Source organism: Oncorhynchus clarkii, chromosome 4 (assembly GCF_045791955.1).
Source record: "Oncorhynchus clarkii lewisi isolate Uvic-CL-2024 chromosome 4, UVic_Ocla_1.0, whole genome shotgun sequence".
Classification (NCBI taxonomy): domain Eukaryota; kingdom Metazoa; phylum Chordata; class Actinopteri; order Salmoniformes; family Salmonidae; genus Oncorhynchus; species Oncorhynchus clarkii.
Window position 1 is genome coordinate 58,809,389 of NC_092150.1, and position 17,295 is coordinate 58,826,683.

Genomic DNA, 17,295 nt, shown 5'->3' on the forward strand with positions numbered 1-17,295 from the left:
ATCCATAAAAAGTGTTGTTTAAAGTTTGCCACAAGCCAGCTGGGAGACACACCAAACATGTGGAAGAAGGTGCTCTGGTCAGATGAAACCAAAATTGAACTTTTTGGCAACAATGCAAAACGTTATGTTTGGCGTAAAAGCAACACAGCTGAACACACCATCCCCACTGTCAAACATGGTGGTGGCAGCATCATGGTTTGGGCCTGCTTTTCTTCAGCAGGGACAGGGAAGATGGTTACAATTGATGGGAAGATGGATGGAGCCAAATACAGGACCATTCTGGAAGAAAACCTGATGGAGTCTGCAAAAGACCTGAGACTGGGATGGAGATTTGTCTTCCAACAAGACAATGATCCAAAACATAAAGCAAAATCTACAATGGAATGGTTCAAAAATAAACATATCCTGGTGTTAGAATGGCCAAGTCAAAGTCCAGACCTGAATCCAATCGAGAATCTGTGGAAAGAACTGAAAACTGCTGTTCACAAATGCTCTCCATCCAACCTCACTGAGCTCGAGCTGTTTTGCAAGGAGGAATGGGAAAAAATGTCAGTCTCTCGATGTGCAAAACTGATAGAGACATACCCCAAGCGACAGCTGTAATCGCAGCAAAAGGTGGCGCTACAAAGTATTAACTTAAGGGGGCTGAATAATTTTGCACGCCCAATTTTTCAGTTTTTGATTTGTTAAAAAAGTTTGAAATATCCAATAAATGTCGTTCCACTTCATGATTGTGTCCCACTTGTTGTTGATTCTTCACAAAAAATACAGTTTTATATCTTTATGTTTGAAGCCTGAAATGTGGCAAAAGGTCGCAAAGTTCAAGGGGGCCGAATACTTTCGCAAGGCACTGTACCTACACGTACGCTACGGTCACAAGACGCAGGCCTCCTAATTGTCCCTAGAATTTCTAAGCAAACAGCTGGAGGCAGGGCTTTCTCCTATAGAGCTCCATTTTTATGGAACGGTCTGCCTACCCATGTCAGAGACGCAAACTCGGTCTCAACCTTTAAGTCTTTACTGAAGACTCATCTCTTCAGTGGGTCATATGATTGAGTGTAGTCTGGCCCAGGAGTGGGAAAGTGAACGGAAAGGCTCTGGAGCAACGAACCGCCCTTGCTGTTTCTTCCTGGACGGTTCCCCTCTTTCCACTGGGATTCTCTGCCTCTAACCCTATTACAGGGCTGAGTCACTGGCTTACTGGGGCTCTCTCATGCCGTCCCTGGAAAGGGTGCGTCACCTGAGTGGGTTGATTCACTGATGTGGTCATCCTGTCTGGGTTGGCGCCTCCCCTTGGGTTGTGCCATGGCGGAGATCTTTGTGGGCTATACTCAGCCTTGTCTCAGGATGGTAAGTTGGTGGTTGAAGATATCCCTCTAGTGGTGTGGGGGCTGTGCTTTGGCAAAGTGGGTGGGGTTATATCCTTCCTGTTTGGCCCTGTCCGGGAGTGTCCTCGGATGGGGCCACAGTGTCTCCTGACCCCTCCTGTCTCAGCCTCCAGTATTTATGCTGCAGTAGTTTATGTGTCGGGGGGCTAGGGTCAGTTTGTTATATCTGGTGTACTTCTCCTGTCCTATTCGGTGTCCTGTGTGAATCTAAGTGTGCGTTCTCTAATCCTCTCCTTCTCTCTTTCTTTCTCTCTCTCGGAGGACCTGAGCCCTAGGACCATGCCCAAGGACTACCTGACATGATGACTCCTTGCTGTCCCCAGTCCACCTGGCCGTGCTGCTGCTCCAGTTTCAACTGTTCTGCCTTATTATTATTCGACCATGCTGCTCATTTATGAACATTTGAACATCTTGGCCATGTTCTGTTATAATCTCCACCCGGCACAGCCAGAAGAGGAGGCCACCCCACATAGCCTGGTTCCTCTCTAGGTTTCTTCCTAGGTTTTGGCCTTTCTAGGGAGTTTTTCCTAGCCACCGTGCTTCTACACCTGCATTGCTTGCTGTTTGGGGTTTTAGGCTGGGTTTCTGTACAGCACTTTGAGATATCAGCTGATGTACGAAGGGCTATATAAATAAATTTGATTTTATTTGAAATGTAATGATATTATACTGTATTTATAGTATAGTTAAGATACAGTGCATTTGTAAAGTATTCAGACCCCTTGACTTTTCCACATTTTGTTATGTTACAGCCTTTTTCTAAAATGTATTAAATCATTTTTCTTCCTCACACACAATACCCCATAATGACAAAGAAAAAACAGTGTTTTATACATTTTTGCTAATGTATTAAAAATTAAAATCGGAAATATAACATTTACAATAAGTATTCAGACCCTTTACTCAGTACTTTGTTGAAGCACCTTTAGCAGCGATTACAGCCTTGAATCTTCTTGGGTATGACGCTACAAGCTAGGCACACCTGTATTTGGGGAGTTTCTCCCATTCTTCTCTGCAGATCCTCTCTGTCAGGTTGGATGGGGAGCGTCACTGCACTGCTATTTTCAGGTCTCTCTTCGATCGGGTTCAAATCCGGGCTCTGGCGGGGCCACTCCAGGCCATTCAGAGACTTGTCCCGAAGCCAGTCCTGCGCTGTCTTGGCTGTGTGCTTAGGGTTGTTGTCCTGTTGGAAGGTAAACCTTTGCCCCCAGTCTGAGGTCCTGAGGGCTCTGGAGCAGGTTTTCATCAAGGATCTCTCTGTACTTTGTTCCGTTCATCTTTCCCTCGACCCTGACTAGTCTCCCAGTCCCTGCTGCTGAAAAACATCCCCACAGCATGACGCTGCCACCACCATGCTTCACCATAGAGATGGTGCCAGGTTTCCTCCAGATGTGAAGCTTGGCATTCAGGTCAAAGAGTTCAATCTTGGTTTCATCAGAACAGAGAATATTTTTTCTCATGGTCTGAGTCCTTTAGGTGCCTTTTGGCAAACTCCAACTGGGCTGTCATGTGCCTTTGACTTAGGAGTGGCTTCCGCCTGGCCACTCTACCATTAAGGTCTGATTGGTGGAGTGCTGCAAAGATGGTTGTCCTTCTGGAAGGTTGTCCCAATGTCAGAGTGACCATTGGGTTCTTGGTCACCTCCCTGACTAAGGTCCCTCTCCCCCGATTGCTCAGCTTTCCCGGGTGGCCAGCGCTAGGAAGAGTCTTGGTGGTTCCAAACTTCTTCCATTTAAGAATGATGTAGGCCACTGTGTTCTTGATGACCTTCAATGTTGCAGAAATGTTTTGGTACTCTTCCCCAGATCTGTGCCTTGACACAATCCTGTCTCTGAACTCTACGGACTATTCCTTCAACCTCATGACTTGGTTTTTGCTCTGACATGCCCTGTCAGCTGTAGGACCTTATATAGCCAGGTGTGTGTCTTTCCAAATCATATCCAATCAATTGAATTTACTACAGGTGGACTACAATCAAGTTGTAGAAACATCTCAAGGATGTTGAGTCTCATAGCAAAAGGTTTGAATATTTATGTGTATATAAAGTATTTCTGTTTTTTTATTTTATTCTAAAAACCTGTTTTCACGTTGCCATTATGGGGTATTGTGTGTAGATTGATGAGGAACAACTTTCAATGAATCCATTTTAGAATGAGGCTGTAACGTAACAAAATGTGGAAAAAGTCAAGGGGTCTGAATACTTTCTGAATGCACTGTACATAGAAGCATAGCAAGTTCCTGCGGGATGAATCTGAGCTCAGAGCAGATGCCTGTTAAATACAGACAAGCATGGCTGATGAGTTCCTGCCGTAACCTCTTGACCCCGCTCACAGCATGATGCTGCGGACCTTTGTAGCAGAGCTCTTGTTCAGTCACCCCCTTTATTGTCTGGAATTACTGCTTGGCCATTCATTGTCCCCACTCTAAAAGGGATGGGTACGGTCAGTAATAACAGAACAAAGCAGAGGGTTTTGTGGGGTTGGGCTGCATTGTTAATCGCCTATTGACAGAACAGAGCTCAATTCTACCATGATCAGTAGATATGGGAGGCAGAGATTTTGTGTACAAACACAGTACTTTTTAAACAGCCCTATATACCACCCATTTTAATAAACAAGTCGTGCATCTTTGTTTATTGTGCATTGGCTGTTCAGCTCATAAGGACTCTCTCTAGCTTGGCTCCTTAGGCAGATATAGAGACTGACTCAAGATGTACAATATGTAAATGTTATGAAACACATTAGCTTGATGGCTTGGCTCCTTTCATAGGTCCAAAACACTTTTTCAATTCATGACAGCAGCAGTACTCTAAATAAAGATAGCTTCCTTCATTGTCATCTCCTGACTGAATGCTAATTCATGGGTCTCTGACGGTCCACTCTTCCTAATGTGATGACCTGTTAACAGGTCAAGCGTATCCTGCTGTTATCATTCATAGTTTAACGACACATGGCAATGAATATGAATACATGCCTTTAATGCTGACACAATGGCCAATGCTTGGTTGCATCCTATATGGTACCCTATTCCATTTGCAGATGTAGGATCTTAATTTGAGCCAGTTTTCCACAGCAGGAAAATAATCCTGCCACAACATGAAATTGGAATTATTATGTGGATTATAATTAATGGATGTTTTGGTAGGGGTTGATACATTTTTCATAAGGGGTAATCAAGTCTGAAATGTCTAAGTGGAAATTAACTTCAGAAGCCTTTTTAAAACTCAAATACACTGCAAGTGTTACATTCCCTGAATTGCAGGAAAGTTCTCCTGCAAACAGGGTGATCAAGTTATGATCCTACATCTGTATAGTGCACTACTTTTGACCAGGGCCCCAGGACTCTGGTCAAAAGTAGGGGACTATAAAGGGAATGGGGTGCCATTTGTTTGTCCTGGTAGAAATCCTACAGATCAGATGCTGTCACATCTCAAACATAATCCCATAATTTAACTGGGACTACAGTAGGTTTATATTGTAAGGAAATAAGCAAGGTGATATATGCTGTCATGTCTATCACAATCCCATAGTTTATAACCAATACTGTTTTTACTGTAAGGGCATAAGCAAGGCGTTCCCTGGTTCAGTGTTGCTGGGATTACATTTGAGGGCATTTTTTCCACAGCATGTATTTCCATTGGAATGAATATAATCAGCCTGAGTTATATTTAAGGCAATAGAAGTGTGTCTGACTTTCACACTGAGATGTCACCCTGCCTCCATAAGTTTAATGATCTCTATCAGAATGGAAAAGCGTGCAGTCTACAATAGAATCAACTCTGCATGGTGATGCATTGAGAATTTGAGGAATTTATTTAGTCATACAGACAGGACAGGGGTAGGGGTTCATAACACCTTTTGAAACACACTGCCATGGTTATATTTTGGCGCTATTCAAAGGAGCTAAGTGTGTGACATGGGTTTCGTAAAGCCTAAAAGCGAAAAGGAATGTGCTGTTTTTAGATAAAAGTACTGTATTTGTGGAATCATACAAGAAGACAGTTGAGCTTTGGTTCTCAACAACAGAAAATAGCGAGCTCCTAGTAGCCTACCGACCTATACCTAAAGGAGCTCTGTTCAGTGCGCACGTGTACTTTAAAGTAAACATAAATAAACACTCCTCGCATTTGGCACACAATTTCCTCTCATAAAATCAACATTTCTATGAATTTAAAGATTATACTTAATATCTCCCCTACAAAAAGCCATATAACACTTGCTTGTTACAAAGTTGCAATGCAACAACCACTTATAAGATACACCGACACTCACCTGTAACTTTTGTGGACATTTATAACAGTTATTCAATCAACGTTCTCAAAACGCAATTGAAAGTTGTTGGTTACTAAAAGCAATCAAAGTTAAAGCTAGAATCCTTCATTGAAAAAAGAACAGTGCTGCATCCCTGCCCCGGTTTTGCTAAAAAAAAGCTAAGGGATGGATGGGACTGTAGAAATGTAACCACTCTCAAATTCATAGACAGAGCTATGGATGCATGGACTGACCATCCATGATATCAAATGTATAGTTTTAACCATGTTTTGAGGCGGTACAGTGTTTGTTTTCATTTCCGTTGTTTACAGACATTTGTGTAAAATAATCTTAGATTTTTGGTTTTGATAGGGTATGACAATTGAACTGAGCTCATGGGACAATTCTAAGTTATATTCTTCAAAAATCAATGGGTATACATAATTCATTTATAAGTCAAAAAATGCATATAGCAATTAAGGGTTCTAGCTTCAAACCTAGTTTAAATTCTTCATTCTAAACATTAAACCATAAAGTTGTATTCAAACAGGCAATTAACTAGGCTATAACAACGATATATATATACAGTTAAACAGGATATTCATAAATAAATGAGGTTACACAGACATTATTATACTATGATTGGGAACAGTTTAACGTTATGTTATAATCAGCAAGGCACTCAACTCACCTCTCATCCAATCGACAACTTGTTTAGGGGTCCACTTCCTTATGGGATCCATTTCTTTGAAATTATGCCTGCAAAAATGTAACCGTCTTTTTCAGTAAGTCTTTGTCTTTTAAGCTAGTTTTGATGATAAATCAGTCAATCCACATAGTAATAGACATGTAACTACAACGACATTGCATGGAAATAGTCCTAGTACTCTGCTCCCGCTACAGCCCCCAGCACCAACTGATCGCATGTGGGAAAACAAGTCTACAGTGAGTGCAGTAGCGCAAACATGAGAGAAGTTAGGGGCGGGAGTATCAGATTTCAGTGCGGGTCATCAACCACTACTCAACCAAAACCGTTACTGCTAGCAAGTGAGCTTTATCATTGCATAGGCTATTTAATAAGATACATTATATTGGAGGAAAATATAAAATATTATTGTGAAAACCTTTGAATGTATTACTCAACAGGTTTTTGTGAAAATAATCAAATATAGACTTCTAGGCCAAACAATGTGCTAAATGTTTTCTTCAATGTATCACACTTCAAATTCACACACAACGTTTGGGTCTGGTGGTATCTAATTAGACCCCACATCCTGTCTAAGTCTCAAAGCGTGAGTCTATTCATAAGTTGGGTGTTGCCTGGTATGACAATTAAATCTCCCCAAAGTTTCCCATGGGAAGAGTGATGTGGTGCCAGTGATATGGGACTTTACGGGTTTTAAGGGGACGTTTAGGGTTCCATGGGTTCTGAGAAGAATGTTATGTTACACAAGAGTGTAAATTAACAACAACAAAACAATTATTTTATGTGTGTGGGTGTCATGTTTAATTGATTCAATCAATTCACAATGATATTTTTTCTTAGGTCGTTTATCCATGTCAGAGACTGGATAAAGGACAGGCGTCTGCTATAATACCTATAAACAATGTAGCCTATACATTTGCCTGGCAATTACAATCCACAACTTGTTGAACGTCATGAGAAGTAATTGTTTCTTTAAGGAAAGACTGCCATCTTCTGACACCAGGAGAGAGGTTCTTTTTTGCTACTGTATTGACTAGCTGTACTGATCACTTGACTTCAGCAGTTTGAGAACCCTTACAGGGAATTAAATTCTAACTCCCCCAATACACCAACTCAAGAAATAAAGAATTTCTAGAATAAACAAAACATTTACATTTTGCACTCTATATGTGTGTGCAGAATAATAAACTGCCGATGTCACAAAGTTTTTTTACATTTTGGTCCTTGACTTGACGTGCCTCCACAACATACAATCTCCATCAATGCGTTTGTAAAGCCTGTTTCTTTCAGTGCTGAACGGTTCACACCTGCAGTGTGTTTCTAGATGTCCTGTGTTCATAAATCCTGTGTGACTGGTGCGTTCGTATTCTGCTCTGCCGTGAGCACTGGCTCAAGCACGGCTTAGAATAAGCTGGTCGAGACACTGGATGCATTCTAAATGGCACTCTATTCCCCGTATAGTGCATTACTTTTGACCAGAGCCCAAAGGACCTGGTCAAAAGTAATGCACTATATAGGGAATAGGGTGCCATTTTGTAAGCAGCCTCACACTGCGTATTGAACTGGATGTCTGACATAGACTTCTGTGTGTGCATTACTCACACTAGAAAACTGTTGCATTTCAAGACTTGCTGTTAAAAATAACACATTTGTCTTGACAGTCAACTTATTTTTCTGCTGACGATGGATCTTAGCTCTAAAACACTCTTTCTCCCTCTCCCTCTCCCTCTTCCTCTCCCTCTCTGTGAGCATGTTTGCAGGAGTGTGTGTAACCTGCGTAATCAAGGTTACGTCCCAAATGGCACCCTATTCCCTATATAGTGCACTGTTTTTTTTTTACCGGGGCCCATAGGTCTTTGTTCAAAAGTAGGGAATAGGATGCCATTTGGAATCTGGTCAATGCCTCTCAGAGGGTGGTCTGGGTCTGGCACCAAGGTAGAGGAGAACTTGACTAAGAGGAACATCCATGGAGAGAGGATCTTCCTTCCTTTTCCAACTGAACCTGAGGTTTGGCGCTGACCTGTATTTTGTATTTCGACACACACTCAGATTCAGTTCCATCTCAGTCTGCTCGGTCTTCTCTTTCCTTTGTTTAATCTTTAACCTCCAACTACTGTGTTTCCTGAGGTATTTCCACACACACGCACACACACACACACACACACACACATCTATGGACCATTAGGCCAATGCTTTAGTATCAGGATTCCTGTGAAAGAGAATTATACAGTACCATGGCAACTAACTGTCAATATTTACAATACATTCTGGCCAGGTCCAGTGGCACCGCTGTGCAAATGTATACAGATGGAGATAAAAGGGGGTTGAGGTCGGAAACAATATGTATTATGCACGTAGCACAGGAAATGGTTCTACTGCGGAGTCAAAGAACAAAGGATTACATAGGCTACTGGGTTCCTTTCTTGTAGCATGAAATGCACGAATCCTGCCAAAGTAGATTCCTACCAATATCTAGTAAGGTATTATTGCTCTTTAAAGAATGGAATTCAACTGAAAGAAAATAATGATAACAGGTGGATGTAATGTGAAAAGTAGACTAGTGAAAAACCCAATTCAAGTTGTTTCAGCAGCACTGATGATATCGAAGACTGAGGGCATGACTTAAGCAAACACAAGCCTAAAATATCATATTAATGCTATGCCTCCTTTTGGCAAAACTTTCACACACAAAAATCACACATTGCCACAGTCCAGTAGGCCCACATGAGTATAAAGGTGTAAAACAATCTATGTCAAATTCAATAGGTCTATTGCACAACACATGCATTAGTAGCATGGTCCCTGGAGCTCAGCTGTGCTTCACATATAGCCTCCACCCATCCCTGCTGTTCTGATGTGGTGCCAGCTTGGAGGAAGAAGGTCCGTTTCCTCTCCTTAGGAGTAATAGTCCATTTGAATGATCAATCTCCTCCTTCAACAACCTCCACCACCGCCCCCACCAGGTTGATGGTCTTCAGAAGCTTCTGGAAGAAGAAGTTATGTTGTTTTAGATGGCAGATATGGTGTACATTCCAATTGGCACCCTATTCCCTATTTAGTGCACTACTTTTGGTGAGAGCACCATTGGCCCTGGTAAGAAGTAGTGCACTCCAAATTGAATAGGGTGTAATTTGGGATGCACATATGACATAGGTCAATATTTTGCTGCCTTGTAATGAAATGCAATGAATGAAAAGTATTGTCTCTACATGCAAAGGATACATGTAGACTAAATAACAATAACCTACTTACTATATTATTGACATTGTATTCTGAGACAGTGTTCCAAACACCGAGCTGAGTGAGACCTTGCCACCTTGCTACTGTAGCAGTAAAAGGCACGCTGTTATGGTAACAGGACAACAATGTAGCAAGGAGTTTTCATTTGCACCGTTAGAGGTCGCAGATACTACAGCCATCATAGAGTTTTGAGACAAATAACGGGATAAATAGCTGAGAAAATAGCTTATACTTCAAGGGCGTCACACACCCAAAGCCTGTCGGGTAATGTAGGTCTTCTTGTCTAGCTGCACCATCAACAGCTGGTGTGTGGAACAAAAACTAGAACTTCTAGTCCCAGAAAGTCCTGTGTTCTGTTGTTACCGAATGAGTGGGGACGGGAGTTACTATGGTGCGATAATAGGATACGCATGAACTGGTTGCGATCTGGCTACGGGAAAAAGTTGAGAGGAAAGTAACGGATAGTTGGCAAAATACTCTGGCTTCGCACTCAATGCCAAAATATAGAGTTTGGAGGCACACTCTGCCTTCGCGAATTCACAGTTCAAGCGTTCGAACTTCTTGGAAGATTGGAAATAAAACAAATGTTTAATCTCCAGAGATCAAAAACCGCCGTTTTCGAAAAGGTAATGTACACGCCTATAGGCTTTGTGGGGGAAGTTAAGCTATAGTGAACAATATCAAGCATAGCATAACAGTTACAAGCAATTGCATGAACGTGTTTTACGTCTCCCATCCTAATGAGAGCACATATCCAGATGTGTCTCTTGGTTCCAGATGTTTGTTAGGCTAGTTGAAATTCCTTATGCAAAGGCACAACAAGTGATCATAGTAATACCACTAATAATACTGTTATTCTATTGTTGTAATGACAATATTATTATTACCCTTTAAAGGCTTTTTATTAAATTATTGTGTACAGAACAAGCTGTTTCGCAGACTATTCATTGACAGTAACTGTCGGCTAATCAATGAGCAATGATAATCCGGCGCATTGATCCGACCGGAGTGTCTCTCCCTTAGCCTACCTACTTTCATCGTTTGCTTTTTTTGTTGCCAGGTAATTTCTGGGGAATGACAAACGTTACAAGGAGCAACTGATGAGAGCTGCTCTGTGCCTGTTTCTTCTACTCACCATAAAAACTGTCTGTTTCTGCCCTGCGGCTGAACATTCTCCATTGGTTGGGGGCTTTTGGAGTTTTGGCAGCTCGATTTTTCCCCTCCAGATACACCTGTGCTCGGAATGGTGTGTAGAGCTGAGAATGTGGGACGAATCAACAGGCTTTCGTTAAAACATGACTTACTGTTTTGGATCTCATGTGAGCCGTCGAAGAGGAAACGTGTACAGGGCGCAAGTTACACTTCAGAGTAGGCCTACTTGTTTATTTCCAAAGGGGTGGTGTTCACTATGATCTATTACTTATTCAACCGACTGGATATTATCGACAAGATGACCAAGATGCTTCAACATACCCGATGGCGTTGAAAAGAACTTGCGAGCTGCTCTTCTAAATAATACACGTCGCTCACCTTTCCGTCTTTACCCCGTCAAGAAGACATAAGCCAGACAATGTCTGCCTGCAGCAGTTCGTCCCTTCCGCCCTTACCTAGACTTTACCCCCTCTCTGTGGCCCCCCACCCAGTGGCCCCACCGACTCCCTCGCCGTCTCCAAGCCCGCCGGCAACGCTCTACGGTCGGCTGTCAAATGGGAGTCTCAGCGCCCCGAGCCCCACCAACTCCCAGTGCTCTTTCCACGGGTTGTCTTTTCTCCTCCAGATCGGACTCACCAGGGAAACGGTGAACTTGGATGCCAGCGATCTGTCCGGGCTAGCTGCGGTGAAGGAGCTTGTATGTTCAATAGTGGATCAAAAGGTAAATACAGTCTCTAATCATTTCTGGGCAGTAGTGTACAATAGCATAGTCCTCCTCGTGATGTATGTGGGTATGCATGAAGACATGCACTTCATTTCATGTCATACTTCATTGCTTTGTAGTCTACACTCTAGACTAGGGCTCTTCCAACCCGGTTCCTGGAGAGCTACCGTCCTGTAGGTTTTCGCTCCAACCCCTAATCTAGCGCACATGATTCTAATAATTAGCTGGTTGATCAAGTGAATCAGGTTAGCTACAACTGGGGTTGCATTGAAAACCTACAGAAGGGTAGCTCTCCAGGAACAGGGTTGGAGAGCCATGGTCTAGGCTATAGTGTTACTGATTACATATTTGAAACGGAATGTTTGAAAGATCTTGTTGGTTTCCAAGGGTTTCACGGCTCACATTTGCACTGTTTTTGTAGTAATTACTGTTTTGTAGACCGTAAACATGTGTTGTATTATACCATGACGTGTGGCATTATATTTAAGCAATAAGGCCCGAGGAGGTGTGTTATATAGCCACAGCTAATGGCTTTTCTTTGACACAGCCCTTAGCAGTGGTATATTGGCCATATACCACAACCCCCCGAGGTGCCTTATTGCTATCATAAACTGGTTACCAACGTAATTAGAACAGTAAAAAGAAATGTTTTGGCCTACCCATGGTATACGGTCTGATATAACACAGCTGTCAGCCAATCAGCATTCAGGGCTCGAACCACCCAGTTTATATTATAAAACGAGCACCAGTGTGGGAAAAAAAATATGCATTTGATGAAAAGAGAGCAACAGTATATAGTTGTGGTTTTCACATGTGTTATCTTGTGTTTAAGTTTCTGCTATGAATGTGACACTTGTGTTTTGCACACAATAGGTGCTCCAGTGGTTGTTTAGCTGAGAGGCAGTTTCTCCCTCCTGCTTTTGCAATACATTGAAATACTGTGGTAGGCAATGAAAAATGGAAGACACGGTATGCACACCAGAGTACACTACATTACTCAACAACATATTCACTTTTTCCTGTATGCTACATTTAATTAAGTGAATTTGTCCCAATACTTTTGGTACCGTAAAATTGGGGGGGACTATGTACAAAAAGTGCTGTAATTTCTAAACGGTTCACCCGATATGGATGAAATTACCCTTAAAATAAAGCTTAACATCACAGTCGTTGTATCATTTCAAATCCAAAATACTGGAGTACAGATCCAAAAATACATTTTCATTGTCCCAATACTTTTGGTGCTCGCTGTAGAGGGCTTTATCACACATACCATTCGCAGTTTGTCTTTGTGTAACAATTACACAGAGTAATGTAAAACACTGTTTTTTCCTGGTATGGTTCTTGAGTACGGGCAGAAAAACAACCTTTTTGTTATGATGATGGTTGACTGACGCGACAGCAATGACACAACTGAAATGCATGTAGGTAAAACTCACTCTCACTTTTTTCTGTTTTTTTTATGTTAGATTTCACAAGGGAAACCAAAGGAACGCGTTGTAACATAACATGGTTCATAGTAGTGCAACATCACATCTTTTCTCTTCCTCAATCTAAACATACAGTGTATATCATATAACTGCATGGATATGGTGAAGGAGTGGACAATGAGGTTGCTTGGCCTTCAATCATGCACTAAACAAATACCCTTACATCTAGTATAGAATAAGAATAAGAATAGAATGTTTCTGAACACTTCTACATTCATGTGGATGCTACCATGGTTACGGATAATCATGCATGAATCGTGAATAATGATGAGTGAGAAAGTTACAGATGCACAAAGATCCTCTCCTCAAAACATGCTAACCTCAAGGCCTCCCGAGTGGCGCAGCGGTCTAGAGGCATCACTAAAGACCCGGGTTCGATCCTAGGCTGCGTTGCAGCCGGCCGCGATACAGGGAGACCCATGAGGCGGTGCACAATTGGCCCAGCATCGTCCGGGTTAGGGGAGGGTTTTGCCGGCCGGGATGTCCTTGTCTCATCGTGCTCTAGCGACTCCTTGTGGCGGGTTGTGCGCATGCATGCTGACTTCGGTCACCAGTTGTACGGTATTTCCTCCGACACATTGGTGCGACTGGCTTCTGGGTTAAGCGAGCAGTGCGGCTTGGCAGGGTCGTGTTTCGGGGGACGCATGACTACCCCGAATCCGTACGGGATAGCTATGCGATGGGACAAGACTGTAACTACCAATTGGATATCACAATTTTTTTTTTAAAGTACCAAAACAAGTCTTGCTAACCTCTCACTGTTACAAATAAGAGGTTAGCATATGATATTAATGCCTCTGTAACTTCCTCACTCATCATTACATCATTATTCACAATTCATGTTATCCATAATCATGGTAGTAGCATCCACATTAATGTAGAAGTGTTCAGAAAGTTATTCTATACTTATTTACAATAAAATGAACTCCAAAATGACACAGTACATTATTTACCATTCATTTCTATACGGCACAACACAATCCGAACAAAATGCAAATGAAGTCACAAACTTCATTTAGTCATTGCATGCTAGGAATATGGGACCAAATGGGCGGACTAAACGTTAATTCTTTCCCCCCGCCTCTTATAAAACATTTGATCTCATGTCCAAAATGCTGGAGTATAGAGCCAAATTAAAAGTTGTAGCTTCACTGTCCAAATAAATACATAGGGGAGTGTATATCCACTATCCATATTATCTGGGTCAACAATACAACTTCATCACATTAATGATGGTGGTTCATACCAGAAAGAGATGCTTATAAACTCTCTCACCACTTCACTTTCAGAGAATACGAGCCCGATGGGCCCTGGTCAAAAGTAGTGAATAGGGTGCCATTTGTGACGCAACCCTAGTGTGGGAGTATTGAAACTCCGGGACTATATTTACTGTAGGTCAGGCCATGTAATATTTGTGATCCTGTAGGAGGGGTGGAGGGGAACAGGGACTGTTCCCGGGGGGTCCAGGAAGCCAGTGGGGAAGTTCCCCTCCCCTGCAGGCCGCCATACTGTCCAGGGCCTCCTCTGCCTGCCCTGCTCGGCTCCGTAGTCACCCCCGGCTTCCCTGTCCTGTCACACAACACAGCTCCAGGTTGATGTACGCTGCAGGCCGCAGACAGAGAGATGGTAGTGTGTTAAAAATGTTGTTTATTTATTTATTATTTTGTCCGAATTTAGAGGGAGGGGGGCCGACAGGTGAGAAGGGCAGAGACAGGATTTGTACCCACGTTGCCAGAGAGTTGTGTGTTTTGGAATTTCCTTGAGGCTACAACTGCTAAGTCAGTTGATGATTGTTGCAAGAGTGGGGGAGAAGTAAATCAGATTCTGGCCATTCAATTCCTCTATCAGCCATTCAAATGCGACAGTATATGAAGAGCATGAAATAGAGCGACTTACTCAGAACGAGGGGAAAATAATCTGCTTACAGCGTTTACCACTGATTATATTTTTCATTAATGTATAACAGCATTTTAGATCTGCTTACCACAAAGTGCAATTGAGCAAAAGGAACTGAATTGCAGATTGCTGACCTATTCCTTAATGTCCAAACAAATGCACTTTGCTCTAATAAAAAGATCGGTCTGTCTTGCAAACTCTTAACCCAGTGTTGGAACTAAAGAATTAGAATGTACTAGAACTGTAATGATTCACTCCATCGCATCATTCTATTGCTGTGGTTCAGAGGTCGTCATCCTTCACCATCATTTTCGTCAGTACTGAAAACCAATGGCTAATGGCGATATCATTCTAGGGTCTTTTTGTACAGCCCCCATTTAAGCACAAGGGCTTATAGAGTGTCAGCCCTCAGGTTGAGGCACAGGTCTTGTTTAGCGTGAGCCAGTTAAATTGGTCCTGGAGATATGGCTCCTTGCCAATGAATGCAATAATAATGGTCACCAATGGTGTCTTTTTGTGTTCTTAGTTATCAAATGCAATTGTATAGGGGAAGTCCAGCAAGTCTTTGGACAAAGCTGTATTTTTTTTTAAAACCCTATGACATGTGTTGTTAATATGTTATATACTAAGTAACTTCCATAATTCCGGCTTTGTTATTATGGCCGTTATTCGACCACATGCATTGTGTGACATGAATGACATGTCAAGGTGACTGGAGCCATGGAACTATGCTGTTGGTGTATGAATGACTGACCACCCATCCCCCTCCCCCACTCCTGCATGTGGAGCTGAGTATGTGATTCCTGCTCAAAGTACCACAGGCTAATCATTTGTTTCAGCCAGTGCACAGGACAAGACTGGAACAGCAGAGAGAACAGTGATTTAACTACAGATGCAGGATCTTAATTTGATTGCCTGTTTGTTGCCGAGAATTGTCCTGCACAACCTGCAGTGTAATTAAGGTGTAAAAAAGGCTTCTAACTTTAAAATGACAGACTTGATTTGCCCAAAACGAAAAATGTATCAACCCCTACATTATAATCCACATAATAATTCACATTTCCTGTTTCTTCAGGATTATTTCCCAGCTGTAGCAAACTGGCTCAAATCAAGATCCTACATCAGATCCTGGTTTGTACTTCCTTGATGAAGTTCTCTCTATCCCAATTTCTCATTAGTCCTGTAACTGCATCTGATGGTGTGGTGTCATTGTATGAACATGACCGAGCTCCTTCTCTCTCGTATGAATACCACCTTCAATAGGCTCTGGTAAAAAAGTAGTGCATTATTATAGGGAATAGGTGGATTGAAGAGCAAAGATGAAAGCGAGAGAGAGGGAGAGAGAGTGGGATAGAGAGCGAGTGAGAGAGAGAGAGAGGGCGGGAGGGAGAGCGAGAAAGAGAGAGCGGGAAAGAGAGGGACATTTCACCCTGCAGACCATATTCAATTCAGGGATGGCCCATAGAGAATAACATGTGTCTCTTAGGGCGTATTATCAAGATTAGATAAGTGCAAATGGCAGCTGATTGTGATGACTCTGGTTGCGACTGAGCTTGTATTATTAGCGCCAGTTCACGGGGGGCAATCCGGAATCTCTCTACGCTTTAATTCATCGATGATGCTGCTGCTCCTTGTATGTTGGAGAATAAGAATTACAATGGAATTACCTTTCTTTTAGCATTTTGTTTAGTACCATTGCATGGTTCCTAATGATTTCTATAAACTTTTATGATTGCCCTTTTTATTAATAAACCAGGCCTAATACTGACGGAGGCACTATTATTTTATAATTTCCACAAATCATGATATTTAATAAAAAAAATGTAACCTTTATTTAACTAGGCAAGTCATTTAAGAACAAATTCTTATTTTCAATGACGGCCTAGGAACAGTGGGTTAACTGCCTTGTTCAGGGGAAATAGAGTACATATAGAGCCCTGGGGGATTTGGTGAAATCAGTTGAGCAGGTTTTCATTGTTCAGTCTTTGTGATGTTCGTTCCTGTCACTTAGCATGATCCCCCAGAATGGATGATTGTGCTTGGTGGGATTCTCTGTCCGTTCTAGCTCTAGTTCAATGCGTTAGTGCGACCTGCTAATGTCCAGGAAGGTTAAGTGCTAGCCACGCTAACAGATCTACGTCCGACTATGTTGACATACTCCCTCTTCATTGGACAGGCAAGGGTCGTTGTCACATTACTGAGGAATGTGTTCAGCTTTAAGGGCTTGGATCTCTGTATGAGCCTTGGGCCTTCCTTAACATCCCTGGCCTCGCTGCATCCCAAATGGTACCCTATTACCTATAGAGTGCACTACTTTTGACCAGAGCTCTGGTCAAAAGTAGTGCACTACAGCTGTAGCATCTTAACTTGAGCCAGTTTGTTACAGCAGGAATATAATCCTGAAGCAACTGGAAATGTGAATTATTATGTGGATTATAATTCCTGGATA

At 42.3% G+C, this 17,295-nt stretch overlaps 3 protein-coding genes across 3 annotated transcripts in view; 2 read left to right on the plus strand and 1 right to left on the minus strand.

The window, feature by feature from the left end:
• The window catches only part of LOC139407004 (connector enhancer of kinase suppressor of ras 3-like), a 43,761-nt gene extending 37,176 nt beyond the window's left edge, over positions 1–6,585 (minus strand). Inside the window, exon 1 of the mRNA XM_071150241.1 lies at positions 6,330–6,585. Coding sequence (XP_071006342.1) covers positions 6,330–6,381 — 52 coding nt within the window. The 5' untranslated portion in view covers positions 6,382–6,585. The remainder of the gene's footprint in view (positions 1–6,329) is intronic.
• LOC139407008 (transmembrane protein 242) overlaps positions 1–17,295 on the plus strand; it is a 407,233-nt gene that overhangs the window by 276,409 nt on the left and 113,529 nt on the right. The gene's annotated exons all lie outside the window — the stretch shown is intronic.
• LOC139407005 (serine/threonine-protein kinase D3-like) overlaps positions 9,943–17,295 on the plus strand; it is a 57,191-nt gene continuing 49,838 nt past the window's right edge. The window contains exons 1-2 of the mRNA XM_071150243.1: positions 9,943–10,210; positions 10,645–11,457. Coding sequence (XP_071006344.1) covers positions 11,155–11,457 — 303 coding nt within the window. The 5' untranslated portion in view covers positions 9,943–10,210; positions 10,645–11,154. The remainder of the gene's footprint in view (positions 10,211–10,644; positions 11,458–17,295) is intronic.